Genomic DNA, 27,746 nt, shown 5'->3' on the forward strand with positions numbered 1-27,746 from the left:
CGCTGCCGGAAGCAGGAAGTTGTTGGCCCAGCCTCCTCGCCCGGCGGCTGGTGTCCCCGAGGCGGGAGGAGCCCGAGAGGGCGCGGGCCCGCATGTGAGTGACTGGGGCCCGAGGCCGGGAGGGGGGGTTGGTCGGCCGCTCTCCGCGGCCGCCACAGCCTCGCGCCGCCCTCCTCGCCGCTGCCGCCACCTTCCCCCTCCGCTCCGGTCCCTCTGCGAGAGCCTCCCGCGTTCTGCTGACTGACAACACCCCCCTGCCGCTCCCCGGGGGTAGTCTCCCTTCAGACATCTGTCGGAGGCTCGGTGGAGAGGGAAACGGGGTCTGACTCTGCTCGAACTTGGTTCGCAGAGGTGGCGGTCGTGTCCGAAAGCCCTGACCCCGCTTGCCAACTTGTCACGGATACCTTAGCATCATGAGAGTCCAACCTTGACCCCTTCTTAGACATCTTAGCCCAACTGTCAAGGAGGAGATATTATTTATTTATTTAGTGGACTTAATGTCCCAGATTTCAGAAAGGAACGTGGCTTGGCGTCCTGACCCGAGTAAAAGAACTGTTTGCAATCGCCTGTCAGGACAGGAAAATCACCTGCCTGGTGTTCCATCGAATTCATTTTAAAACTTAAGCCTTGCAGGCCACATGTTGTGAGTAAGCTATGTCAGAAACATACAGGGACACATTTGTCTATTCACAGTGCCAGGCCTAACGGAAGAACAGATTCACAAACTGTGGTTTTCGTTGGCTGCAATTTTGCCACAAGTTAAAGATTTCCCTTGACAGCTGGCCATCACTGAGAATAGAATATCTTATTCCAATCTTCATTGGTGATACTAACTCTCACCCAAGACTACATATCCCAGAGTAATTATATGTCTGTGTAGGCTACTGAATATCTGCACAAGAGGTAAAGAGGCCACAGGAGTTCAAAGGGGCCTTACACGAAGCAGACAGTGTTCCAGATGTAGAGAAAAGACCAGTATTTGAGAGAAGGTATGAAAGGCTTTAGAGCTGAGAGAGGCCCCGAACTTTGGGAATTAACTGGAAGACTTGACAAGCGGGTGGCCACATCAACAGTGGAGGGGAGGGGAGAATCTTGCCAGGCTTGAGCTCCAAAGATTGGTAGGAGTTCACTGCTGTCAGCCTGTAATGAACACACTCGTGGTCAGTGGGGGCTGCTGTCACTGTAGGTTTAGAAGTCTTCATGGGGTCCAAGTGAGGGTGTTCTATCTTTGCCACATTCTATGGTATTTGATAAGTTGTTTTTAATCGAGTGTATTTGGTAATGGTTTTCCTGGTATAAATTAGGTACACTTATGTGTTCATGGAGTCCTAATTTATCTCGATAAGTTATTGTTGGTTGGTTTTGCTTTGTTTTGTTTTTCCTCCCTGGCTAGTCTGGAACTGAATGTGTAGACCAGGCTGGCCTCCAACCTGCCTCTGCCTCCCAAGTGCTGGGATTGAAGGCATGTGCCACCCACCACAGCTGGCAGCTTCCATAGGCCTTTAGTTGGAAAAGTCGGGTGTTTTGTTTGTAGAAATAAGTGGTTGTTATTCCGTGCTGAGTGGGAGGTGGTAACAGGTAGTGGTGCCCTATGCACCTGTGAGGTGTGTGGTCTTCCTGTCTGTGTTTCCACTTAGAATAGAGCCAAATGCTGCTTATAAAATTTAGTGGCCTAGGGCAAGGGCCTGAAAACTGCAGTTGCACACAATATGTAGTAACATATAGCAAGGCACACACAGCTTGGTGACAGCCCCACACGTTTTATGATCTGAAAGTCTGCATAGCCTTGGTATTGGATGATCTTTAGTCATCGAGCACTTGGTAGTAGAGACTACTCCTAATCTTAAGAACATGCAGGAAATGGGGTTGCAGCTCAGTGGTATGCACAAGGTGCTGTTCAGGTCCCAGTACTGAGGGAAACAAAATATCAGATTAGGTCAGGCATGCTGATAACTGCTCTTAATCCCAGATAGACCTCATAAAGCAGTATCTTAATCAAACCACCCCCTAGGTCCCCAAGTATACATATACACGTAGAGCATGCATATACACAGGTGAGTGTGTTTGTGTGGAAAAATTCACCTTTGCTGCCTTGCAGTTTGGGCTGAATGTTCACACATCCCAACTTGTGTACCAGAAAGAGCCAAACTCGAGTCCTCTGAAATAGCAATGTCCACCATTAGTCACTGAGCTGTCACCACCCTTAGTCACCAGGCTCTCTGCAGCCTGCATTTTCTTTCTCCAGTTACCTGCTTCAAAACTGTCTTCCCTGCCTTGGAATATTTTTTCTGTGGCCCAGTTTGTGTCTCTGCCCTCCTGTCTACTCTCTGACACACAAAGGGAGGTGCTCCCAGGCTGGCTGCTCACTAAAACTTCACCAGGCTGATGCATTATCAGAAGGAAGGGCACTGAACAAACTGCCAGACACCTTTTGGAAGCAGTGTCCTCAGTCCTTTCTGTAGATTTGTTCCTTCATCAGGTTTTTAGCTTTTTGTGCTGTTATTTTCTGTTTTTAAAAGTCATTATTATGTGCATTGGTGTTTTATCTGTATGTATGTCTGAGGGGAGGGTATGAGAGCCCCTGGAGCTGGAGTTATGGACAGTTGTGAGTCATGGGACTTGAACCGGGGACCTCTGGAAGAGCAGTCAGTGCTCTTAACTACTGAACCATCTCTCCGGCCCCAAGTTATTATTTTTAATTCCTATGAATATTTGTGATTCTGAGTGTCTGCACCACATACATGTAGGAGGCCAGAAGAGGGTCCAGGTCCCCTGGAACATGGGGGTTAGGGAGTGGGGGTGGGGTCTCTTAGGCAGTTGTGAGTTGCCATGCGGGTACTGAGAACCAATCCCAGGGCCTCTGAAATATTAATAAGTGCTCTTAATCACTGAGCCGTCTCTGCGGTTTGCATTTTCTCCATTAGTCTGCTTTGAAGAGCTCTCAGCGTGGTTTGGGAGGAGACAGAGGAGGAAGTACAGATGGATGGGTGCTCTGGTGGTGCAGAGGTGGTCTAGGGTGAAGCTCGGAGAGCTCACGTATTAAAGAGCATTGGAAGACCGGCTTCTTAGGATGGTGGCTGTGAAATCGCATGGTAATGGAGAAGGTGAGGAAGGGTTGGTGGAAAAACAAGACCATAGTAAGCTGTGGAAGGTAGTAGCTTAGACGTCATCTTATAGCAGTTATTTTTAAGTGTCTCATTTGCTTGGATATTAGAACAAATCTTACATACACTATTGTATAATCTTCAATTGGAGTATGTGTATATCTATTTTTGTTTTTTGATACAGGACCTCATGTAATCCAGGCTAATAATACAAACTTGCTATGTAGTTGAATCAATTCCTAATTCCTGAGTGCTAGGATTACAGGTGTGCTCCCCACATCTGGTCTATTATCCCTGTGTTATAAGTGAAAAACTTTAAGATTTAAGGAGGTTATCAATAAATAGAAACTGGGTGAATCCAGGTTTTTCCAGCTCTAGCTCCTGTGTCCTTAGCAACTATGCTAAACCATCCCCCAGAAGGATGTAGGGCATCTTGAGAGGTGATTAAAACTGAGCCACTATTTAGAAAACCCGCCTGTGAATAAGGAAAAGGTTAGGCTGGAGACAAGAGCTGGAAACAGATGAGCGCAATCTCTGTGATGGTCCATGGTAGACATTTTAAAAATTATTTATTTTTTAAGATCATGATCTCTATCTTATGGCCTGGTTGACCTGGAGTTCATTGTGTAGACAAAGCTGCCTCAGACTCGCAGAGATCCTCCTGCTTCTGCTGCTGAGTGTTGGGTTCCAGATGTCACATCTGTATCAAAAGCATTTAGTGCTGATTTCATGGGCAGGAATGAGACAGAAAGGAAAGTTTTAATTTGAACTTAGAGGACTAGTGTCTTCATTTAAAAAGAAAGGGAGGGAGGGTCTGAGGGATGGCTTAGCGGGTGAAAGCATTCACCGTGGAGTCTAATGACCTGGATTGATCCCTGGAACCAATATCTAGAAGGTCAGAATTGACCTTCACATTCATGCATGCACACAGAAGAAAGTAAACATTTGAAGAGAATGTGAGAGAGGCTGAGCTGATAGGAAGACAAATTCAGTTACACACGCCTTCCACAGAGGGAATCAGGTCAGCCTCATGGGTAAATAAGAGGTTGGCCCTTGAGCTCTATAAAGAATTGTGGGCTGGAGAAGATTTGGGAATCATTCACAGCTGTAGTGAAGCTGTGGCGCAGCTGTGGAGGGAATGAGAAGGTCAAGGACAACTGGTACTTGTTGATCTCTGGTTTGAGAGCAAGACAGGTATGCCAGGCAGAGAGGACTTTGGGAGAAAAGGGGTGCTGACGGCGGGTACAGCGCAGAGGTCAGATAGAGCGGTCACTGAAAGACGCCCTTTGGACTTGGCACCAGGAAAGCCATTGGTGACTAACGAGAGCCAAGTGGCCAAGTGAGAGCACAGGCATATGATTCAGCAGGTTATCGAGGAGTGGAGGCCAAGCACATCAGGCCTCCTCCAGGATTCAGCTCTGCAGGGAGGGGACAGAGATCCAGCATACGGCTCCTGAGAGAACAGTGTTTAGAGGTAGAAACAGGAAAGGCAAGGCTTGGAGGCGAGAGGTAAGTGTAAAGATGTGCAGACTTCTAGGTGAGAAAGCAAGATAAATGGGGGCGTTCTGTGTTGAATAGGTCAGGGCCAGCAGCCAAGGCTATCCGAAATCTTCAAACTGTGTGAAGGTGTGTGCATGTGTGTAGAGTGAGACATTTGACTACATACTATTAGGAAACAGAGATTAGTAATGTTAGTGAAAATGACAATGAAGCATGCCCATCGTTACATGGGAAATTCTTATGGGATGCTGAAATATTTAGAGATAATTTAATAATGTGTCACAGTTAACTTCGAGTCTGATAGAAACAGAGCCAGGTGTGATAGTGCACACCTTTGATCCCAGCACTCAGGAGGCAGAGGCAGGTTGGTCTCTGTACATTAGAGGCCACTTTGGTCTACAGAGCTAGTTCCAGGACAGCCAGGGCTACAGAGAGAAACCCTGTTTTGAAAAACTAGACACGCACAGAGAGAGAAATAGAGAAAGAGAGGGCAGACGTGGGCCAGTGTTGACAGCAGGCAAGTCTAAGTGAGCACTGTGTAGATGGTCATTGTTCCCTCTGTTTTCCAGAAGTTTGAAATCTTTCAAAATAAAAGGTTTGGGGGCAGATAGGAGGTGTGTTGGTGGGGTGGCTCTATGTGGTAGATCTCTGTAATTTAACTGTATTACATTTAGTGTGTGTGTGTGTGACAGTGACAGAGCATGGGGGGCATCTGCTGTGGGGCATAGGTGGTCAGAGGTCAGCCTGTAGGAGCTGGCACTCTTCCCACCTCTGGGTCCCTGGGATCAAACTCGGATTATCTGGGTTGGCAGCAAGCACCTGAACCCACTGAGCCATTTTACAGCCTCATAAAACTTTGCAGTCTTTGTTTCTTTGGGTTTCTGCGGCCCCTTTGATTGCGGCATCACGGTGTTAACTAGTTAGTCTTTAGTCGTGTGGTGCCATGTCATTTTGTTTTCTGTGTGACGTTTTCACTAAGCATTTCCTTCTCAAAGACTGATTTTCTACTGCATTTACATCCACTTTTTCCTCACTAGTGAGTGGACTTTAGGTCACTCCGGTCTGGGTTTTGGTGAGCTTGTGGTGCAGGGATCTCCTCAGAAGGGATCTCCTCAGAAGCTACTGCTCGCTTCCTTTGACATACATGTAGGATTGCTTCTGTTCATTTCCAACACTTCTATATCATCTGCTTTTGTGATTACCATTTTTTTTGGTTTTGGCTTTGGTTTTTTTGTGGGTTTTTTTTTTTTTTTTTTTTTTTTTAGACAGGGTCTTTATAGTTCTGGCTTTCCTGGAACTCAGTATGTAGACTTGGCTGGCCTCAGATCCACTGAGATCTTACTGTCTCTGCCTCCCAGGTGCTGGGATTAAAGTCATACACCACTATGTCTGGCTCTTGGAAGGTTTTAATTGCAATCTACTGGATGTATTGTTCTCTTAAGATGTCTTGAGTCATGAGAACTTTGGCATGACACTGGATGGCATGTATTTATGAAACGTGCACACCACCCCAGCTAACTAAGGAACTAAGCAGGGGAGAGACCTCCTCTGGGTGCTGCTCTCAGTGTTAGCAGGAATGTGTGCATTAGCTAAATGGACCAGTATTCTGTCTTAGAGTTGCTGGGCTGCCACAGCTGTCCATGTCATTGTTCAGGAAATGTCATGTCACTGGAGGGGCTCTTGCAAAAGTGACAATTACATGTATTCTCTTCTTAGCCTCTTTTCTGCTTTCAACAAATCTCTGTGGTTTTTATATAAAATTTATTTGTGTGTGCATGTGTATGTACATACACCATATATATGTAGTGACCCATCCAGCAGGTCCAGTTATTCAGGGTCCCAAAGAGGCGCTACCTGAGGGTCAATGAGACCAAGCAAGGTTCTGTTGTCGGGTCTCATTTAATTGACACAGGTTCTTTTATACAAGAGGATGGAATGCGGGGTGAGCACACAGACGGAAGTATCTTGTCAGTTGTTAGCTAGAAGATGATTTAGGGCTTAACTGCCTTCATGGGACATCTGGGCACCACCAATTTCGGAGCCTTGGAATTCAGTCATTAGCGGAGTTGTAACTTAACTTGTGTAGGCACCAAGGCCCTGGGAAAAGTCCATGCTCTCATGTAGGGGGAATGGGGTGAGGAGATCATCTGGCGGGGAGGAGAGGATCTTCTGGAGATAACTGGTGTTTGCTCAGGTTAGAGCAGTTTGTGATTGGGACAGGAACATCCTATGGTTCTCAGAGTCTCCCTGTGCTGCCAACATATCAGGAGAGGCTTTTGTCAAACAATCTCATGACTTTATGGCAGTCATCGTAGAGCTGAGTATCTGTGGCTATACAGTCCAGAGTCACGTAGCCACTCTGAGCTATACAGCCACAAAACGGCCAGGCCCAAATCCAATATGGCTCCCTACAATGTAGTACCCACAAAGTCATAACAGATTATTAGATTCCCTGGAATTGGAGTTACAGGTGGTTGTTAGTCATGATGTGGGTGCTGGGAACACAGATCCTTGGCAAGAACCCCAAGCTTAATTGCTGGCCTATCTTTCCTCTTTGTCCATTTTTTTTTTTTTTAATTAGGATCTTACATAGCCCAAGATAGCCCTGAACTCAATATATGGCTGAGAATGACTTGGAACTCCTGATGTTCTCTCCTCAGTTTTGGAATTCTGGGATAGTCCCTGCTTCTGTTCCTGAAGTCCCCCTCCACTGTAGTCCAGGGTCCTGGCTCACCTCTTTCTTTTCTTTGAGCAAAACCATTCTTATGTGGTAGACACCTGGGCCCTGTGTGATGTTGCGTCTTTACCCACTAGATGCTAATAGGGCTCCTTTTATTTTTACAATAAAAACAAATAAACAACCCTTATCTCAAACTTTCAGACACCACCAAAGTGACCATAATCACTATTGAGGGCTGCTGTCCTGAAGCAGCCACTTTTAAAGGGGGTATGCCTTTGTTACTTCTGTTCATTTTGCAGTGCTGGGGCTTGAACCCCTGATTCAACTGTGCCCTTAATCATCAGGGAAAAGTGTGAAAGCATCAGTGTGTTGTCAAGCTCCACTCCCAGACCTGCAGGAACTCAGTACAGTATTCTCCCCACCCATGGCTCCAGTACCTGCGGTCAGAAAATGCTCATTGGACAGTTGGAGAAATAAGCAGTGCCTACATTCTGAGTTGTGTGCCCTCTGATTAGCATGCTGGACTCGCTGATCTGCCCTGGGCAGAGTTATTCCTTGTTCAGTATTCCTGTGTGTCTGCCACCTTCTTGTTAATAACTTTGCAGTGTCGTGTCCCCGGGGTAACCCTTCCTAACGCTGTTAAGTAAGATGCCTATGTCCTTCACCTCATGTGATTTATGTATACACTTAGCACCTCACAGAATTCTAAGAAGGGTAAGTACAAGACATTTGAGAGAGAGTAGATTCATATGACTTATTACTAGAGTGTGTTGTCGGTGTTCTATTTCATTATTTGTAAATTAAACTTACTGATAAGTGTGCACGAGAGAACCTGTGTCTAACAGCACAGTACAGTGTATTTCAGGCCTACACGGAGGACGACTGTCTGTGAAGGGTGGGACAGAGGCCATGGTTCCTGACTCCCCTGGTGACCCTGCCTCTGTCCTTGCAGGGTTAAACCACTGTTAAGGAATCAAGCTCAGTCTTCTGAACTTCTCTCTGAGGCAAAGCTCCTTTCTGCCAGGCTGGACCCTCTTTCTGGAGGTAAATGGATTGTCTGTCATCAGCCTCAGCCGCTCTCTCATTCTCCTCCTCCCACTGCCTGCTGTGACTTCCTGTTTGGTGTTAAATGGGCAAGATTTGTTGTCATAGTTATCTAACATTGAACCCAACTACTAAGATTCTCCCTGTATGGTTATTTTTAAAGTCTCCAGTTTAAACAGAAAAGTGCTGTCTCTGGAATTACTAGTCACAAAAGGATCATATGATATTATCGTGTTATTCTCCTTTGTGTGTGCTGGGGATTGAGCCCAGAGCTTTGTTCTTGCCGCCACTGCTCTGAACCCCCAGGCCCTCCCCATGGTTTTCCCACAGCAGCTCCTGAACTGCTATGACCAGTGGCCATCTTTCCTCAACAGCTCTCATGTCTTTTGTCCCAGGGATGCTCCATAGAGTAGCAGTAGAAGCTTTGATTACAGGTCCTCAGATCACCTGACTTACTGTTCTTTGGAAACTTTCCTTTTGGAGAAAGGGAGTATGGTTGTATGTATTCTAGGCTCCCTTGAACTTGTGATCCTCCTGCCTGCACTGAGTACTGAGTGCTGTTTCTTGCAGTGCTAAGGATCAAACCCAGCATGTGCACACTGAGCAATATTTTACCAACTGAGCTACACCCTTAGCTCCCAGCCCTCCCACCTAGAATCACAAGATTTGTGTCACCAGTACCTGGCTTGGAAACACTACATCATGATTTGTTTGGTTTGCCCGTAGAGTGGCTCTTAATGCTTTCTAGTCCCTCTGGTTGCTTGTCAAGGGCTTTATGGACAGAGTGAGGTCAGCATACAGCTCACTGGCTCAGATGCATCTTTTCTTCACCCAGAAATTAAGACATTGACCCGGGTGACTTCAAATGACTGTTGTGTTCTGCACATGCTAACAAGTAGTTTACAGCTGGGGACACACACAGTAAGAGACTCTATTGGAGGACTGGGCATGGTGGTGCATGCCTTTAAAATACCTTTAATTTTAAAAGATTTCATTTTTTTAGTGTATATGGGTATTTTGCCTGTGTGGGTGTCTGTACATTACATGCATGTGGCATTCTCAGAGGTCAGTGATGGCATCAGGTCCTCTGGGTCTTGAGTTACTGATGGTGTGAGTCACCATAGGGTGCTCTGAATCAAACCCAGGTCCTCTAGAGGAGCCAGTGCTTTTACCCACCATCACTCCAGCCCTTACACATGCCTGTGATACCACAGAGACATGAGCTTCAGGCCTGCACAAGCCAACCTAGATTTCTGAGTGGAGGATGCACTCCAGGCCCTCCTGCTTCTACTGTGTGTGCCTCCAGGCCCAAGTCTATCCATTCTGAGGACTGAACCATGGGCCCCATGGATGCTAGGCAAGCAGCCTCCCAATTGCACTGCATCCCCAGGTCTGTAGATTTCTAAAAGAATCTTTTACAATTTCTTATGTCAATCCTTAGTCATCACCATTCTTTGTCACCATGTTAGCGCTTTTCAAGGTTAGACACTGAAGTAGGCAAGTAAGAGCACCCTCTGCACTTTTGGAGGTGGGGAGGTCCTAAGCACAATTCCTCATATGAAAAAAGGCATTTAATTAAAAAAAAAAGTGTTTGTTTGCTTTTAGTTTGGGGGTCTATATGTTGTCCAGGCTGGCCTTGAATTCACACAGTTCCACCTGCTGTTGCCTCCTGAGTGCTGGGATTAAAGGCATGCATACCACACACAGCCCAGCTAAATGACATGTTATGTCTCATGCATAAACTGGACACAGTGGCTTGTCTGGGGCTGTAATCTCAGCGTCCAAGCGTGAGTCACTCAAGCCCCAGAACTATAACACCCTGAGCAATATAGCAAGATATGGGTTCAAAACAGAAAACAATCATCTCAAAAGTGTTGCATATACAACAGTTTAACATTGTTTTTTAGGGGGTTCATTGTACTTGGTCGAAGCATTTGGTGTGGTTTGGGAGGAAAAACAATGTGTTCTTTCAGAGGGTCAAGAACGATTGTTGAAAGAGGATGTTCTTGGGCAGGAAGAACTTTAAAGAAACTGTCCTTTTCCTTTTATTCCCTCTCAGGGATTTCATTTTGGAAGACATGGATCTTGCTGCTAATGAGATCAGCATCTATGACAAACTTTCAGAGACTGTTGATTTGGTGAGACAGACAGGCCATCAGTGTGGAATGTCCGAGAAGGCAATCGAAAAGTTTATCAGACAGCTACTGGAAAAGAATGAACCTCAAAGGGGACCACCCCAGTACCCTCTCCTTCTAGCCATGTATAAGGTAACATGTCACTTGGAGAGCCCATCTCAGACGCCTTGGCTTCCCTCCCAGTTACTTCAGACTCATCTCAGTGCTGAGCAGGGTTTTTCTACTATGAACTGGCCTTTGTTCTTGCTGCCCCGTGTTACTAGGAAATGTGACTGTGCTGTTGATTGGCATTAGATGAAAGTTGTGTGTTAGAGTGGCTGTAGCACCTGGCAATGGGATGGAAGCTTGGGGAGCCTTGCAGGCCTCATAGCTCTTGAGTTTTAAATGCCTCTGGAGGTGGAAGCAAATGGCTGGATTATGGTTGTGAATTAGCTCTAGGTACAGTGGAAGTAGCAGTGAGGCGTGTTTTTCTCCTCAGTAATATGGGACTTTCTATGTTGGGGCAACTCTTAATGTCGCTCTTGTCTTTCCTTCCAGGTCCTCCTAACTCTGGGATTAATCTTGTTCACTACCTACTTTGTAATTCAGCCTTTTAGCTCATTAGCACCCGAGCCAGTGCTTTCTGGAGCTCACACCTGGCGCTCACTCATTCATCACATTCGGCTGGTGTCCTTGCCCATTACCAAGAAGTATATGCCAGAGAATAAGGGCGTTCCTCTGCAAGGAAGAGAGGAGGACAAACCCTTCCCAGGTAGAAGGCTGCGCTCACTTAGGAGTGTGGTGTTCTTTTCGTTTGATTTGTGTGTTTGAGATAGGGTCTTGTGTCCATGAGTCTGTTCTAGAACTCGGTTTGTGTCTCAGGCTGGCCTCAGACCCACCAACACTGGGATTACAGGCATGGGCCATTATGCCCAACCTGAGATCCAGGTTTTTGACAGTATTCGATGGAAGGGATTATTTGATCTACCAAGAGACACCTTCCTAGTACTGTCTGCTTAGCCCAGCCCTTGCTGTGACTATGGGATGAGCCGTATTGTCCATATTTTACAGACAAGGAAACTAACGCTCAAAAGTTAGGCTTGCCAGAGAATCATGTCTGGAGGGGCCAAGTCCAAGTTAGGACACCATGGTAGGGATGGGTGTCCACAGAAGAGCCTTCTCCCCTGGGTTCTCTGCCTGTGTTAGACACTAACCAGGTCCTTGCACGGCTGTTATCTGATTGGACTGGTGTTCGTCAGTCTCTCACCGAGCTCCTTCTCGGTACCACAGTAAGTCAGTGACTGGTGCACCTCTTCAGAGTGCGGCAGTCTTGCCAGCCCTACTAGTTGAAGAGACCCTTTAGCAGCCGCAGCAGCAGGGACTCAGCCTTGCAGGCATGCGGGAGGCTGTTTGAAACAGGGAGGTGTGGCACCACTCCAGACCTCCTATCTGAGAAATAGGGGGAAACTGCTCAGGGGAATGAGTCCTCTCCCTCCCCTTTCTCCTCTTCCATCCTGGACATTAAACTTAGCACTGTGTGAGCAGTCTGTGCTGGAAGCTAACGCTGAGCTCACTCCCAAACCCTGTCAGGTTTTGAGAAAAATGTGCTTATTAGTGTCGTGTGCAGTGTGTGTGTGTGTGTGTGTGTGTGTGTGTGTATAGGCACATGTGTGCTACAGCACTCACAATGGTGCAGGACAGGTTTCAGTTGGTTTCACTTTTGACTGGGTTCTGGGGAATTGAACTTGTCAGATAGCCCTGAAAGTGATATGCCCACTGATCCATCCTACCAGTCTGCCCAAACCCTTTTTTTGTTTGGTTTTTGTTTTGTTTGTTTGTTTGTTGTTGCTGCTGCTGCTTTGGTCATATTAATTTCACTTGGCCACATTCTTTTATAAATTTGTTCTGAAATGTTTAGAATCCAGGATTAATTTTTTACAAAATGTTTCCAGAAAAAAACTTGACTAGTTTAAGCTAACTTTCATAAAATCATAATGTCATTCCTCAAAGCCTGACTTCATCAGTCATAAAAATCGCCTCTTGGATTGCTCACCTTTGAAAGCTATCTCTGTACATTTTAAACTGCCTGGAAATATTGTTTACTTATTGCTATACACTTGAATACCAGTTTCCAGTACCACAGTTAATTTATACACAATTTATGCAACTTGACATTTTCCCTCACAGATTTCTGACGTATAAGAATTTGAATGTTGAGGCTGGAGACATGGCTCAGTGGTTAAGAGCACTGCCTGCTCTTCCAGAGGTTCTGAGTTCAATTCCCAGCAACCACATGGTGGCTCACAACCATCTGTAATGGGATTTGATGGCCTCTTCTGGTGTGTCTGAAGACAGCTACTTTACACTTATATGTAATACATAAATCTTTAAAAAATTGAATGTTGCTGAAAACATTCACATTAAAGATGCTGTGGCTGCCAGGCAAAGGTGGTACACACCTTTAATCCCAGCACTTGGGAGGGAGAGGCAGGTCTATCTCTGAGTTCAAGGGCAGCCTGGTCTACAGAGTGAGTTCCAGGACAGCCAGGACTACACAGGGAAACCCTCTCTTGAAAAACAAAACAAAAACAAAAACTACTCACAAAGACCTGTCTATTTGTCCAAGCTGGAGCAGTGAGGGGCTCATGAGACCCCACCCACCCTGGGGACCCATGGCACTTATTTGTGACTGGGCAGCAGGGAGCATTTTCTTCTGTGAGGTTGCCGCTGGTGTTCCTGCTCCAGGAACTCAATCCCACTTACACAGGCTACCTGAATAAAGCTCGGGACAGTTTTCAGTCAGTACATACTTTACTGTGCGAAGCCTGGGCTGGCCCCCATGTGGACAAGCTGGATCTGTGCTTACAAGTGGGGCTTTCTGTATTCTGCACCTTCAAGAGGAGGATATGGATCCACTGTCATTGAGGAGTTTGGGAAAACAGCAGGCCCTTCATTACTTTAGAACAGTGGAATTATATGGCTTTGAATCCAGGCCACAGCCCAGCTATGAAACACTTGGATTTAAAAGATAAGTTGGAGTCTTTTTCCTTGAGGTGCTGGAGATTGGGCTTCAGGCCTTGTTGGTGCTGGGCAGCTTTCACTTCCTGTGACAAGTGCTCTGAAGTGGCACTGAGCTTTGACCTCATGTTCATTTTTCCATCCTCACAGACTCCCGTGAGGAGAGTACTGTGCTGGAGACTGACTAGCTTGCCTAACGCTGGAGAGAGCTGTCTGCCTGTGAGAACTCATGAGAACAGACGATCGGAATAGTTGAGTATAGTGCTCCTGGAGTAAAATGCTTGGCAAGCGGTGCCGTGTCCATTCTTGATTTCTGTGACAATGACTCTGGGCATGCTGCCTTCAATGCAGGAGGCCACCTTCCTCATCAGGCTTCAACCCAGCTGCTGGGAGGGGCTCTGTAACAGCATCTTGCTAGAGCAGGCCGACCAGGCAGTGAGCACACTGAGAATGAGGCACCTTTGTCATGGGCTCCCCAGGTTCCTCTGAGCACATCCTAGAGGAGGAAGTCTGGCCTGCAGAGCCCTGCTGAGTGCATCCTGAGGCTGCTCCCGAAGTCTTCTTTGGTTTCTGTCAGTCTGCGCCTCATTTGATCTTCCCCTTGAAAGGGTTCTGAAAGTGGGATACGCCCCTCCTCTGTGTACACACTGCACTGGTGGCGAGCACCACAGACGGGCCCTCCCTCAGTCCTGCCCCACAGCTGGAGCTTTGTGCTTTCACATTCTGTGTTTTCTACCCAGAAGGGCATTTATTTTAGCCTTGCTTTCTGCTTGGTTAATGTGTGTGAAAAGCCTTCCCTACTGAGAGTTCTAGGCTGTGCCATGGCTATCTGCATGGAGCAAGCAGGAGTCAATTTTCTTTGTAAACAACTCCTGGGCATCAGGAGGTCCCTGACAGTAGGCCGGCCACCCATTCTTCTGCACAGTGCCCAATTTGTGAGAAAGGGTGGGAGGTCTGGGTTTCCGCACTGGAACTTTTAGGCTGTTTGGTCTGAGACACTGTGACTCTTGACATTTCAGACAATGGAATGATCCAGACCCTGGGGAGAGCTTGGAAAACAGGTTGTGAGCTTTGTTGAGCATATTTCTAGGATGAGAAGCCAAGTCTGGGAAATGGTGATGATGTTCTGAGGTGGACACATGTTACCTTGACATTGAGATTGGACACTGTGGTGGATGTGTGGGCTGAGGTCTGACTGAACTGAGAGGTGGCTCCAAGGTTTTCTCCTCTAGGTCATGCTTGGCTTTGTTTTCTAAGATAACTAGTTGTTAGAGGAGGGTGTCTGCTGCAAGGGAGCTCTGACTTAGGGAAGGATGGACAGTTACTGAGAGCCTTCCTGGGTGGCTTCTCCCTTGCTGCTACAAACTGAAGTGGGTGGGAACCACAGGCAGCAGAAACAGGAAGCAGTGTTTTATAGAGCTGGAGCTGAGCCAGGGTGGCTTGGTGCCCTGGCTGCTGCTGCTGCTGCTCACTGTTTTCCCAAATAGGACTTTGCTCACTAGTATGGCAACTCCTGCCACTGTTACAGGCAAAGCCTTTATAGAGACAGAGGGCCAGCTGGAGTCTGAGAGACTATGGGAGGATGAACCTCTGCCTCCATGAACATCTCCACCATAATCTTGGCTGACCATTCCTCCTCAGTGGCTCTCCCTTTGACACTTCGACAGCCAGTGTTCATGATCCTCACAACCCTTATCCCTCATCTTTCCCCGAAGTCTGGCCGCCTGCTCTGCTCCTGTACGGACAACTTCTTAGGGCTGCCTTAGGAACGACTAGATCTCAGTCTCATTGATAACCAAGACTTTGTTCTTTGAATTCTTTTTTTAAAGATTTATTTATTTTATGTATATTGAGTACACTGTAGCTGTCTTTAGACAGACCAGGAGAGGGCATCAGATCCCATTACAGATGGTTGTGAGCCACCATGTGGTTGCTGGGATTTGAACTCAGGACCTCTGGAAGAGCAGTCAGTGCCCTTAACCACTGAGCCACCTCTCCAGCCCAAGATTTTGTCCTTAAGAAAAATACTCTTCGGCTAGCACAGTGGGTCACAGGGGAAAGTGCTTGCCTTGTGAGCCTGTCAACCTGAGTTTTATCCCCAGTACCCATATAAAGGTGGAAGGAGAGACTGGACTCCATAAAGTTGTTCTCTGGCCTCCACATGCACTCTGGGTCGAGCATGCCCACACCTGTTTCATGCATACATTTATAAACAATAATAAAAATAATTTAAAATATTTTTGTACATGACCTAGACAAAAGACTGAGAAGCAATTAAAGCATTTTTCATTTTGGTTTGGCTTTTTGGTTATTTGGTTGGTTAGTTGATTTTGAAACAGGAGCTGTCAATGTATGTTTGGTGACCTCTTGAACTCAGATCTACTTGCCTCTGCCTCCCAAGTGCTAGGATTAAAGGCAAGCACCACCATACCTAAATAAAACTTTTTTTAAATACTCACTGGGGCTGGGGAAGTGGCCCATTCAGTTGGTAAAGTGCTTGCCTTGTGAGCGTGAGGCCCTACCTGGAACTTAGTAAAAACAGGTGTGATGGCGCACACTCGTGGTCCCTTTGCTCTCTTTGCTCTCTAGTGTTGAGATGCTGTGTCTGAGGGTGACATTATTGAGGCTGAGGTCAGGGTTGTCTCCTTCACACACATGTTTGTATATGTACATGCACACCTGCATACACATGAACACTCATTAACATGAAAAAGCCCTCCTTTTTAGTTCTGGGGTTGAATCCAGGGCTTGAGCCATACTCTTAATTGTGTGTGTGTGTGTGTGTGTGTGTGTGTGTGTGTGAATGGTCTCACTATATATCCAAAAATGATCTTCATGATATTCTTACCTTAGCCTCCTCCTAAATGCTAGGATTACTGTACATGTACCACCACACCTGGCCTAGAAATTTTATTTTATATATATATGTGTGTGTGTGTGTGTGTGTGTGTGTATACATATGACCCTTCTTAGGCCATATGTATATTAAAAACTATATGCATACTATTACCTAGACACACTGTTAATTTTTAATGCCACCAAAACAAAGTGTTGCAGTCTTAGATGCAGTTTGGATGGCTCCAAACAACACAAATTATCCTTTGGAAATTGTGGGAGCTAGGGTTCTGAAATGAAATGTTTGCCTACAATGGCCCTTGGCATGGTGTCCTTGCTTGTGACCCCACTTGCTGTCTGTCTCCATCCTCACGTGCTGTTGTAAGGGCAGCATTCAGATTGGATTCAAGGCTGCTCTGCATCAGTCCAGTCCCATGGTAACTGTATCTGCAAGGATACAGTTTCCAAATCCAGAAAGGACAGGAACTGGGGTGGGAGCTGGGGGTGGTGCTATTTAACCCAGTGTGTACTTTTGAAGGATTGTATGTTTTGTACTATCCTGTAATTTAGCTAGTTTCCAGGTTTTGTTTCACTACTACAATATGGAGTGTAAATATACACATGTGATGGTTTGTATGCATGCTTGCCCCATGGAGTGGCACTATTAGGAGGTCTAGCCTTGTTGGAGTAGGTGTGGCCCTGTGGGTGTGGGCTTTCAACCCTCATCCTAGCTGCCTGTAAGTCTCATAGCAGCCTTCAGATGAATAGTGCACACGTGAAAACTAGAGAACAGCTTTCTGGAGTCAGTTCTCTCCTACCATGGCCTCAAGGGATCAATCTCAATTTATGAAGCGTGTGCCAAACCACTTGTAACTCTAAGCCATTTCACCAGCTGAGCAAGCTGAAGACAGGCAGACTCCACGGTGGTGGGGAGAGGGGACCTCTTGCCCTTGTCCTCTTTCATCTTGTCAGTGTGTCTTTATGCTTCCTTGTACATCCATTACCTGCAGGGAGTTCTTGTATTTTGAAGACAAATCATATTTCATTTTTAATAAGAAACACTTGAAAATATTCAAGAAGGGAAGAAAAGTGTAACTTGGCAGCCTCTGTGTGCCATGTAAACAGGTGGCTCTGAGGGGGGGGGGGTTCTAACAGGCCCTAGCGAGCCCCGAAGGGAAAAGGTGTCTTAGAGGAAAGTACAGCATCTGAGAGCTCTGGAAGTGGAAGCTCTCAACGCCAAATTCTGTGTCTGGTCGGTGAGCAGAAGACGGGGAATGCACATGATGTGACAGTGCAGTCCCTTCTGGTGAGTGTCCCTGCACCTGCCACTGCCTTTAGAAAAAAGCCCGTGTTCTGTCTGCCTCAGAATGTTTTGTGGAGAACAGTTTTCTGTTTTGATTTGTTTTGGTTTTTGAGACCGGTTTTTCTGTCCTGGAACTCAGTCTGTAGATCAAGCTGGCCTTGAACACAGATCCACCTGCCGTGCCTCCCAAATGCTAGGGTTGAGGGCATGTGCCATCATGCCCATCTGAGGAACAGTTTTCCAGTGTGTGTATTGGTTTAAAAGGCTGTGTCTCAGGCACTTTCTGTTCTAGGATCTCTCCTCAGAATCATCTTGGGAAACATTTTGGAAGCAAACTCTCAGCAGAACAGGAAGTAACAAATAATGCAATAGGTTAGAACATGATAAAATGAGATAAAAGATACTGTGGGTTCAGGACCTTCAGAGAAGCCAAGGAGGAGAGTCAGGCGGCTGGCTGCCACTTAAGCTTGGGTCTGGGTAGGACGCCTGTTGTGACCATATTGCCATCCTCGGGGTTGGGAGCAGCAATTGGTAGAAGCACGTCCCTTGTGAGTTGAGGTAGAACACGGTCTTTTATAGACAGGGGCAATTCATTGTGCACCAAAAATGCCCATAGAAAGTCTCTCCTCACTCTTCCCTTCCAAAGTCATCCTGACCCCCACAGGTATAGATAAGAACTGAGGGTGCAGGCCACACCAGAATACATGCATGTTGTATTCATGTATCAGGAGCCTCTTGACATGGGCACACCTGTGTACTGCTCCACTCTGTGCTGGAGATGGCAGGCATGTCAGGTTAGAGACCAGAAAACGGTGTAGCTGAATGCTTGTTGCAATGGTTAGGCTCTGCTGAGGGGGTTGGTTTGGGAAATGCATGTGTGTATTGAGAGTCTTTCCACAAAGTATAGAAAAGCGTATGATGAAAAGCACCTCTCCTTCCCAGAAGCCTGCCCTCTACACCTCCTCACAGATCTCCAGTGCAAACTGCTGCTCTCCTGTCTCCTGTTCTTGGGCTCTGGGCTCACCACTTGTTCTTCTGTTCCTGTCTGCTCTCTGTCTCTTCCTCTCAGACTTTGACCTCTGGTCACCACACAGTTGTGAACAGAACGAGTCAGAGCCCATCCCTGCCAACTGCACTGGCTGTGCCCAGATACTACCCCTCAAGGTAACACTCCCAGAAGACACTCCGAAGAATTTTGAGAGACTCCGTCCTCTGGTGATCAAGGTAAGCAAGAAGCCAGGTTGTCCAATGGATAGCCTGTCCATAAAAGTCTGGATCTAGCCCTGCAAAGCTGTGGTAACTAATTGTAGTCTTCTTTGTCTCTGTGTCACTAAGACAGGACAGCCTCTGTTGTCTGCGGAGATTCAGAGTTTCTCATGTCAGTACCCTGAAGTCATAGAGGGCTTCACGGAGGGCTTTCTCACCAAGTGGTGGCGCTGCTTTCCTGAGAGGTGGTTTCCATTTCCTTACCCATGGTAAGTGGGAAAGGTGCTTAGCAGGCATGTAGGGGAGGGGCAGGTAGGTGTCAAGAAGGGGGAGACAGTACCAGGTGGTCAGCTCACAGCACACCTTCAAGTCAGCCTACGTGGAGTACAGGGAGGAAGGGAACAGGGCAGCTAGGGAAGGGCCCTGCTGTGCAGAAGCTCTTGATCTTCCTTTTCTAGCTCTGTGATAAAATGCCCTGACAAAGCTGGTTGTTAGGGCTTGTATTTCCAGAGGAATAACAGTCAATCTCCTGCACCAAGCAGAGATTTTAAACTCTCAAAGTGACACACCTCTAGCAAGGTCACACCTCCTAAGCCTCCCCAGAACAGTCCCAACAACTGAGGACCAAGTATTCAAACAGCCGAGCCAATGGGACGCTCTCATTCAAACCACCGTGAACCTGATTACATCTGTTTAACCTTGACCTAGTGGTGAAGGCTCAGGAGGGCTGAGGGCTGAAGAGAAAGTATGAGACAGGAGAACCGCATCCCATGGCAAGTCTCTCCCCACTGTGCAGACCACAGAGTAGATTCAGAGAGTCAGTCGGTGTCCTGAGCAGGCAGGAGTGCTTGCTGCTCTAGAGCAAGACACAGCACCACAGCAGAGCTCCTGCAACTCTAACTTCAGGGGATCAACTCCCCCTTCTGCCCTCTGTGACCATGCACACACATGCACTCACACACCTTTTTTTTAAAAAAAAAAGAGACAAGGCTCACCATGTAGCCCTGACTATTCTGGATTCAATGTCTAGACCAGGCTGACCTCCTATAGATCCACCTGCCTCTGCCTCCTGGGTACAGGGATTAAAGGCGTGTGCTACCATGTCCAACTACATAAATAATAAAAACGTTAAATAGCTATAAAAAAGAGAGGGTAGAGTCCAGCTCTTCCCTCTGCAGCTGCCGCGGGTGCCCACCCCCACTCCGTCGTCTGCAGCGGGCTGGCTAGCCTGCTGCTCACTGTGTCTGTTTCACACCTTTCCAGGAGAAGACCTCTAAACCGATCACAGATTTTACGGGAACTTTTCCCTGTTTTTACCCAACTTCCATTTCCAAAAGATGCCTCCCTAAACAAGTGCTTCCTGATCCAACCGGAACCTGTGGTGGGTAGCAAGGTAAGACGTGTCAGGAGGACCCAGATGTAGAGCCTCCCTCGTGTGGGATATGGACTGATGTGACGAAGGCCTTCTGTGCATACAGACTTAGAGGGTGACTTGACGGTCTCCCTACTGCTGGCCTCTGGTTCAAGGGCACATTGCCAGAAAGTCTGCCTGCTGACCTCTGTGTCCTGCTGCTCTTCCTCTTTAAAGGAGTGTGACTTAAAGAGATCTGACACCCTTCCTCAAATCAGAAGATAGACGGGCTGTCTGTACATAGTGGAGCCATTACGGTCCCGGGCTTTGCTTTTTGTAAATCGAGAAATGTAACCCGAGAGACCCTTTATTCGGGAGAACTTTAAAGACCCCACTCACAAACAATAGCTTCAAGGGAGGAGATAGGAAAGGCCAAATGTGAGGCCCTGGACTTCTGAATGGCACATGAAGGCAACCAGCTGTCCTGCCTATCCCACCCTTTCCCAACGGTCAGGGCAGGATGGGAGAAGCCCGGATATGTGGGTCTGCCTACTTTTGTCTGAGTTGCTTGCTTTTTTTTTTTTTTTTTTTTTTTTTGAGTTGTATTCCTGAGAAAGGTTTCAGAATTTTGATTGTTTTGAATAATTAAAGGGATAAAGTTTCCCACTCTTAGCCTTCTGCCAGCTCTGGTGTGTGTCAGCCACCTCCTGATACTCCTTGTTTGTTCCAAACTTGCTGATGTGTCTTGAAGGAATGTAAAAGGCTGTAAAACCTCTGACAGCCGAATGCCTGCCTACAGTGTGGGTTCGGGCTAGGTTCTCACCTCACGGAGTGCTTCGGCCTGCTGTGTCCAGCTCAGGGCTCCAGTGTGATTTCATTTTCATAATGATGATAGAATTCTGGGCCAGGGACCTTAGCTTGATTTTTTTTTTTTTTTTTTTTTTTCCCACTTGAATACTAATGTGAATTTCATCAGCATGCTGAACACGGTGGGGGGGGGGGGGGTTCCAGCCAGGGGAAGTAAGAGTAGCCATTCAAATGGTTATCGAAGTTATCTTGGGGAGTGTTTTGAGAAGGGAGTGACCCCAAAGACAGATCTTGAGAGCCTGGTTTCTTAGAGCATGTGTGTCCCCACCCTGGCCCAAGATTTCTTTCTGAGCAGCCTCACTACCCCACCCTGTCCTCCTCTGGGTCCCTGGGCCCTGGTAAAGCCAAGGCCCAGAATCCCAGGGCAGTCTTGGCATAGAGAAGAAGCAGGGTCTGGTTACCACTTAACTCCACTTCCCCTATCCCTCAATGTTGCCTAGGGCTGGGCCTCAGTCTTCTTTCCTTCCTGGGCATGAAAGGGTGTGACCCAAGTCTCTGAAACAATGAATGAGGGCCATCCACCTGATTGTGGTCTTGAGGACTACTTTCAGGTATATGGGGCCTGGAGCACCTGCCAGTGTGGCTGCCTGTTCCCTTCAAGCCAGCTCAAGATAAGAGGTGGCCTCTTGTGCCCCAGGTTCCTACTGCGATGGCTCCATGTGGCTGTGGAGACACACTTGGGATGCTGTGTGCTCTTGGGCTGACACTGAGGATGTTGCCCAGTAAATGACAAAGTTCCTCTTAAGAGCCTATAGGTGGCTGGAGAGACTCAGTGCTTATGAACCGAGGATGGGTCTCTTGCAGAAAACCCAACACCCAAATCGGGCAGCTCCCAACTCCTATAACTCCATCTCCAAGGATTCTGGCTCCCTCTTTGGCCTCCAAGACTACCCACACATATGGATACAGATAATTAAAAAAAAAAAAAAAAAAATTGGTGCTGGAGAGGTGGCTCAGTGGTTAAGAGCACTGACTGCTCTTCCAGAGGTCCTGAGTTCAAATCCCAGCAACCACATGGTGGCTCACAATCATCTGTAATGGGATCTGATGCCCTCTTCTGTTGTGTCTGAAGATAGAGACGGTGGACTTATAATAAATACATATTTAAAAATAAATAAATAATAGAAGAGATTTTTACTCTGGTCTCAGTTCCAGGAGATGTCATGGTTAGGAAAGACTAGTTTGTTTTATCTTCAGACATAATTATAAAATTTATTAATCATGTTTTCCTCATAGCTCAGCCAGCTAAGAAACTGAAGACCATATGTAAGGCCAGGCATTTAACACCCTTTAATCCCAACACTGGGGAGGGGGAAACATAGCTGTGTGAGTTCAAGGCCAGCCTGGTCTACACAAAGCCCTAGGACAGACAGACAGACCCTGTCTCAAAAGAAAGTGCTGTCACGTGCAAAGGGTTTTGTCTACTCAACCACCTGCTCTCTCTTCTTTCTCCTGTACCATTCTGTATTCCAGATGCACAAGGTACATGACCTGTTTACCATTGGCAGTGGGGAAGCCATGTTGCAACTCATCCCTCCCTTCCAGTGCCGAAGACACTGTCAGTCCGTGGCCATGCCGATAGAATCTGGGGATATTGGTATGTAGGGTTCCAGGAGGACAGAGACACTGTTTCCAACACTGCCTTCTAGTAGGTTCTGTCCAGTTGAATCAGAAATAACATTTTATTAACAGAGCTGATACATTGACTTAAACGAAGTGACACTGGGTGTGAGCACAACATTGAGAATATTTGTTCATAGCCGCTTCAAGGTAGAAGGGATTCTAGGACTTACTTAGAACCATTTAGCATTTTATAGATGATGACGTTGAGATGAGAGTCACATGACCTTCCCAGTGCCCCAGCATCACCTCACGCAGACATGCCAGGGCAGAGCCAAGCCTAGGTCAGAGGAAACCTTGATACCTGTCGTGAAATTAGACAGTATGAAGTGAAGGGCCACCACTCTCTCATGGGGCGTCTCCTCTGTGTGGGCCCCACAGCCATGTCCAGTCTCACAGCATGACCCACCCTTGATTCTGGCTTCACGTTTCCCAGTCAGTGTCCTCAGAATCTACTCCAGAGTCAGTCCATTGACAGCAGTCCTCACGGCAGAACAAAGGTGGCAGCAAGTGCCCCTGTCCTGCATGTGCTGTCTCACAAGACCTGGTAAGGACTCAGAACAGTAGTGCTGGGGTCCAGCTGCCCATGTGACACTGACATCAGTTGGATGCGCATGAAACAGTGGGCCCTGTTGCCTTTGTGGGGTCATTGAGGGTGGCTGTTAGAGAAAATGGGGTTGGAGACGTGTCATACATAAGCAGGTCTGTCTTGTCCTCTGTAAATGCCAGTGTTCAGACAACTAGAGAAGCACTTCAGGTGTTCCCAGTTCCAGATGACCTGGTTTCACAGCATCCAGAATTAGTTAGAGGATTTGAAGAGAGGAGGTGTCTGCCAGGCGACAGCACCTGAGACCCAGTGGCCAGACTCTGGCTGGCAGAGCCGGGGTGCCAGGTGGCAGGCACAGAAGAGGGCGGTTACTGAGGAAAAGAACAAGCCTGGAGAGTAGGGGGATGGTTGGCACCCAGAGACTTGGGGGTGGAGGTGATGGTATTGCTGCCACAGGGGAGAGGACTGGAGTCAGGCCACATGGTGTAGCCTGGCCACTCAGGACCCTGATGAATGGTCCTGGGACACTGGCTAGGATTTGTTTCTGCTTTCATTTTTAACCAAAATATTATTTAAGCTGGAAGTGGAGAGAATTATAAGTCACGGGGAATTCAGGAGTGGAGGCATTATCAAGGATGCCAAGTGCTAGGCACAGCATCAGCTGTCATGCCACGGTCCTAGCCAAAGCATGTGGCTTTTCCTCAGTCACAAAGTGATGGTGAGTCCCTGCCTGCTCTGCACCCTCAGCTTCTAGCCAGGTACCAGCCACTGTCCGCGACACACTCCAGCCAGTGTTTAGACTTGTGTCATGTTTAAAAGAAAAGTTAGCCTGCGATGATTTGGATTACAGTTTTGAACACACAAAAAACTCTTGCTGTTTAGTCTGACTGGTCTGGTATCCACTGCATAACCCAAGCTGGTGTCACACTTGCAGGAGTTCTGTCTCAGTCTCTGCTGGTGTTACAGGTGTGGGCTCCAGCTCCCACTTATACTTTTGGTCTTTTTGAGATGGGGTCTGGCTGCAGAATTATGACTGTTCTCAAGCTGGAAGATTGCTGCCTTGGTTTTACATGTGCGAGGAACACTGGGGTAGCCCTACACCCAGCAAGAGACCCACCCTGCTCCATGTGCAGGACAGTACTGTGAGCCACAGTCTCTGTGCTGAGTGGCGGCACCGAGTCACCATCCTCACACACTCAGATAATCTAGGTCTGAGCTTTCTAGACAGTTCTTCACACCGTTCATGACCCCGTGGTCACTCACGAGCACTCTGGGAACGCCCTGGTACTGAGCTTTCTGAGTTAGGATTGGAAGCAGCTGTCTTCATACACAATGGGCAGGATACACAAAGGGTCTGAAGTCATGGGAGAACTGTGGAAGCCTCACTCTTCAGGTTTCCTTCAGGACAGCATCTACAGAGCACATGGGAAATGCTGATTTAAGTTTATCTGTGTGTGCTCTAGTAATCATCTCAGAAATAACCTCATGTTCCCCACAGAACCCATCCTGTCTTCTAAAAATCGTGAGATAACGCCAGACCTGGGCATAGTGACACACCTGAAATCCTAGCATTCAAAATGCTGAGGCAGGAGCTTCCCAGCTTGAGGCCAGCCTAGTCTACATAACAGGAACGTGTCTCTCTCTCTCTCTCTCTCTCTCTCTCTCTCTCTCTCCCTCTCTCCCTCTCTCCCTCCCTCTCTCCCTCTCTCCCTCTCTCCCTCTCTCCCTCTCTCCCTCCCTCTCTCCCTCTCTCCCTCTCTCCCTCTCTCCCTCTCTCCCTCTCTCTCTCCCTCTCTCCCTCTCTCCCTCTCTCCCTCTCTCTCTCTCTCTCTCCCTCTCTCTCTCCCTCCCTCTCTCCCCCTCTCCCTCTCCCCCTCTCTCCCCTTCTCTCCCTCTCTCTCCCTCTCTCCCTCTCTCCCCCCCTCTCCCCCTCTCCCTCTCCCTCTCCCTCTTCCTCTCCCTCTCCCCTTTCCTCCAAACATCCTAAGAACTGGTGGCTAATGCTATCCTCAAAACAGCTTTGTGACCAGCCAAAGTGTGATTCAGTTGCCTACAACAGGATGGGGAGAAAATGTCTGCATTTGGAGTCTTTTTGACTATCTGGTCACAGAGAACTAGTAAGAACAAGGAATTCTCACTTAGGTTTGGAGAGCCCAGAGACCTTCGGAGCAAGAGCAGCCAGACAAGCAGCCCCATGGCTCTGGCCACTGTCCCGCTCCCAGACATTCACTGCTTTCCTGTTGCTGTTTTCCCCCAAGGCTATGCCGGTGCTGCCCACTGGAAGGTCTACATCGTAGCCAGAGGGGTCCAGCCTTTGGTCATCTGCGATGGAACCACTCTCTCAGAACTGTAGGACAACTGCTTGGAGACCCGAAACCCAGGCTGAAAAGTGTGCGGAGCGGAGAATAAAACACTGAAACACTTTCCACAGTTGGTTGCTTAGTTACCTGCCCTGGATGCTTTGGCTGTCAGCTGTATGCTGGAGACGGAGACAGTGGCTTGTGCCTAGCCCTCTTATCTGTCTCTAGATTCCTCAGGAAGGATCGAAGACTTTGCTCACATTTACCTGCTTCCAGGCCTTTGGACTCCAGGGTATTGGAAATCGGCTGGTGGCTCTTCGGTGCAGACACGGTTCTCCTCTTGGCAGTGGAGGGCAGCAATAGCTCCTGGTATACTGTTGTCTACTTTTTTCTTGCCACATCACCCTGTACTTTGTGGGAAAGCCATGGCTGATTTTATTTTATTTTTTGTAAATTTCATTGATTTATTTACTTTATCTTATTGGAAAGATGGAAGAGGGAAAATGGATCAGGAGGAAGGGAGAGAAGGAGGGAGGAGAGTGGGAGGGACTGAAGGGGAAAGGGCCATCTTAGACTTGTGAAGGAGATCAGTTAGTCCTTCCAAATGTGCTGACAGGTATCGAAAAGACTGGTTCTGGCCTTCTTTCTGATTTCACCAAGGCAATCAGCGGTCAGGGAGATTGTTGTCCTGGGAGGGACTGTTGTCCCTGGGCGCATCTGGACTGCAGATTCCCTCACTTCTGGTGAGAGGACCCTTTGCCTCTTCCCATTCTTCCTCAGTTGCTGCCTCCTTACAGATCTTGGAATAACGTTCCACCACCTAGTTGATAATTCTGTGGATCTCTAGTTGTATCTTCATGATATGATTCAGAATCTTCAGATGATTATTCATTCTTCTGATGGACTCAGGCTCCCACACACTGGCCACAGGCTCCTGTGAGCTAGCCCCCAATCTCTTTCACCCTGGCTCCTGCTTCCTGAGGGCTGGCTCCAGGCTCCTGTGAACTGAGTTCAGTCTCCTGAGTAGTGACTCCTGGGAAGCCCATGACTGACTTTAATCACTACAGTGGGGGATCAGATAGCTGGAATTGCATGTGTAAAGATGCCTGCTGGCACCAGGTGTCATGGTGCCACCAGAGCCTTTGTCAACTGCCTTTGTGTCCCACCCCCTTCAGAAGGAATGAGTTAGAATAGCTGGACTGAGGGAGACAGGGCACCTCCCTGCATTTGATCTTTAGGCCTGACTTTCTACAGAGATATTTGTCTGCAGCACTTGGGAGGGAGGTCATATCCATATAAGTCCTAGGCTAACCTGGTCTCCGTATGAGTTCCTGGTCTGCCAACACAAGCCTGCCACCCCACCCCTCAAAAAACCCAGTGTAGCGTGCTTCCCTGATACACGTGAGCCTCCATTCAGTCCTCAGCATCACGAGGAGAAAGGTACAGTTGTATGTCTTACAGTGTCCATGGTTCCTGCAGTTTCTGTAGTGGATGCTGGAGACTGGTCCTCTCCCCCCACTGCCATCAGATTGTTTTCTCAGAAGTTCCTCCCCTAGCTGGCCAGCATCCTCTCTGCTGAGGCAGCAGAGCCTTTGTCAACTGCCTTTGTGTCCCACCCCCTTCAGAAGGAATGAGTTAGAATAGCTGGACTGAGGGAGACAGGGCACCTCCCTGCATTTGATCTTTAGGCCTGACTTTCTACAGAGATATTTGTCTGCAGCCTCAAAGCTGATGTAATGTGGTTGAAGGAGGAGCAGCAGAGCCTGAGTGTTTGTTCTAGGTATGCTCCTCCCTTCGGCCCTCTGTCCTCCCGTTTCTGTACAGAGGTAGGGTAAGATGGTGGTTTAGTCAAAATGCAGGAGTATCCTAAATAGTATTCTGTTGTACTTATTGCTTCTCCAAGTGCTTTTAGGATGTACTTATCAAACAATGCAAATAAAAATGGTCTGCCGCCTTGTTCTTTTTAGATAGGGTCTTCCTGTGTAGCTCTGGCTGTCCTCAAACTCATGTAGACCAGACTGACCTCAAATTCAGAGATCTGCCTGTGTCCCCAGTGATGAAAATTAAAGGCGTACACCACTGCACCCAGCTTCCTCTACCTTATTGGTCTTTTATTGGCATGACTAGGTACTTGGTAACTGATCGTCTCTTACAAAGATGGACCAAAGAATTGAGTGGCCTCTGGTTCCAAATTAGTGGTGGTGGAAATCGTGACCCTCTGTGGGGTTCTCTCTGACCTTGGGGGGACCTTGTACCT

At 47.6% G+C, this 27,746-nt stretch overlaps 1 protein-coding gene across 2 annotated transcripts; it reads left to right on the forward strand.

The window, feature by feature from the left end:
• On the forward strand, positions 1–27,455 carry LOC308437169 (bombesin receptor-activated protein C6orf89 homolog). 2 transcript variants are annotated; one of them, XM_080938218.1, is made up of 9 exons: positions 1–94; positions 8,237–8,328; positions 10,388–10,595; positions 11,001–11,214; positions 18,668–18,822; positions 18,934–19,073; positions 20,068–20,197; positions 22,496–22,619; positions 25,448–27,455. In XM_080938218.1, the coding sequence occupies exons 3-9, from the start codon at positions 10,407–10,409 to the stop codon at positions 25,540–25,542; spliced, it is 1,047 nt and encodes a 348-aa protein (XP_080794344.1). In that variant the 5' UTR covers positions 1–94; positions 8,237–8,328; positions 10,388–10,406; the 3' UTR covers positions 25,543–27,455. The 2 variants fall into 2 exon arrangements, with proteins under 2 accessions (XP_080794344.1, XP_080794345.1); XM_080938219.1 differs by lacking the exon at positions 1–94 and adding an exon at positions 4,483–4,613.
• The last annotated feature ends 291 nt before the right edge of the window (positions 27,456–27,746 follow it).

The sequence above is a fragment of the Micromys minutus genome (genome assembly GCF_963924665.1).
Source record: "Micromys minutus genome assembly, chromosome: 25".
Lineage (NCBI taxonomy): Eukaryota > Metazoa > Chordata > Mammalia > Rodentia > Muridae > Micromys > Micromys minutus.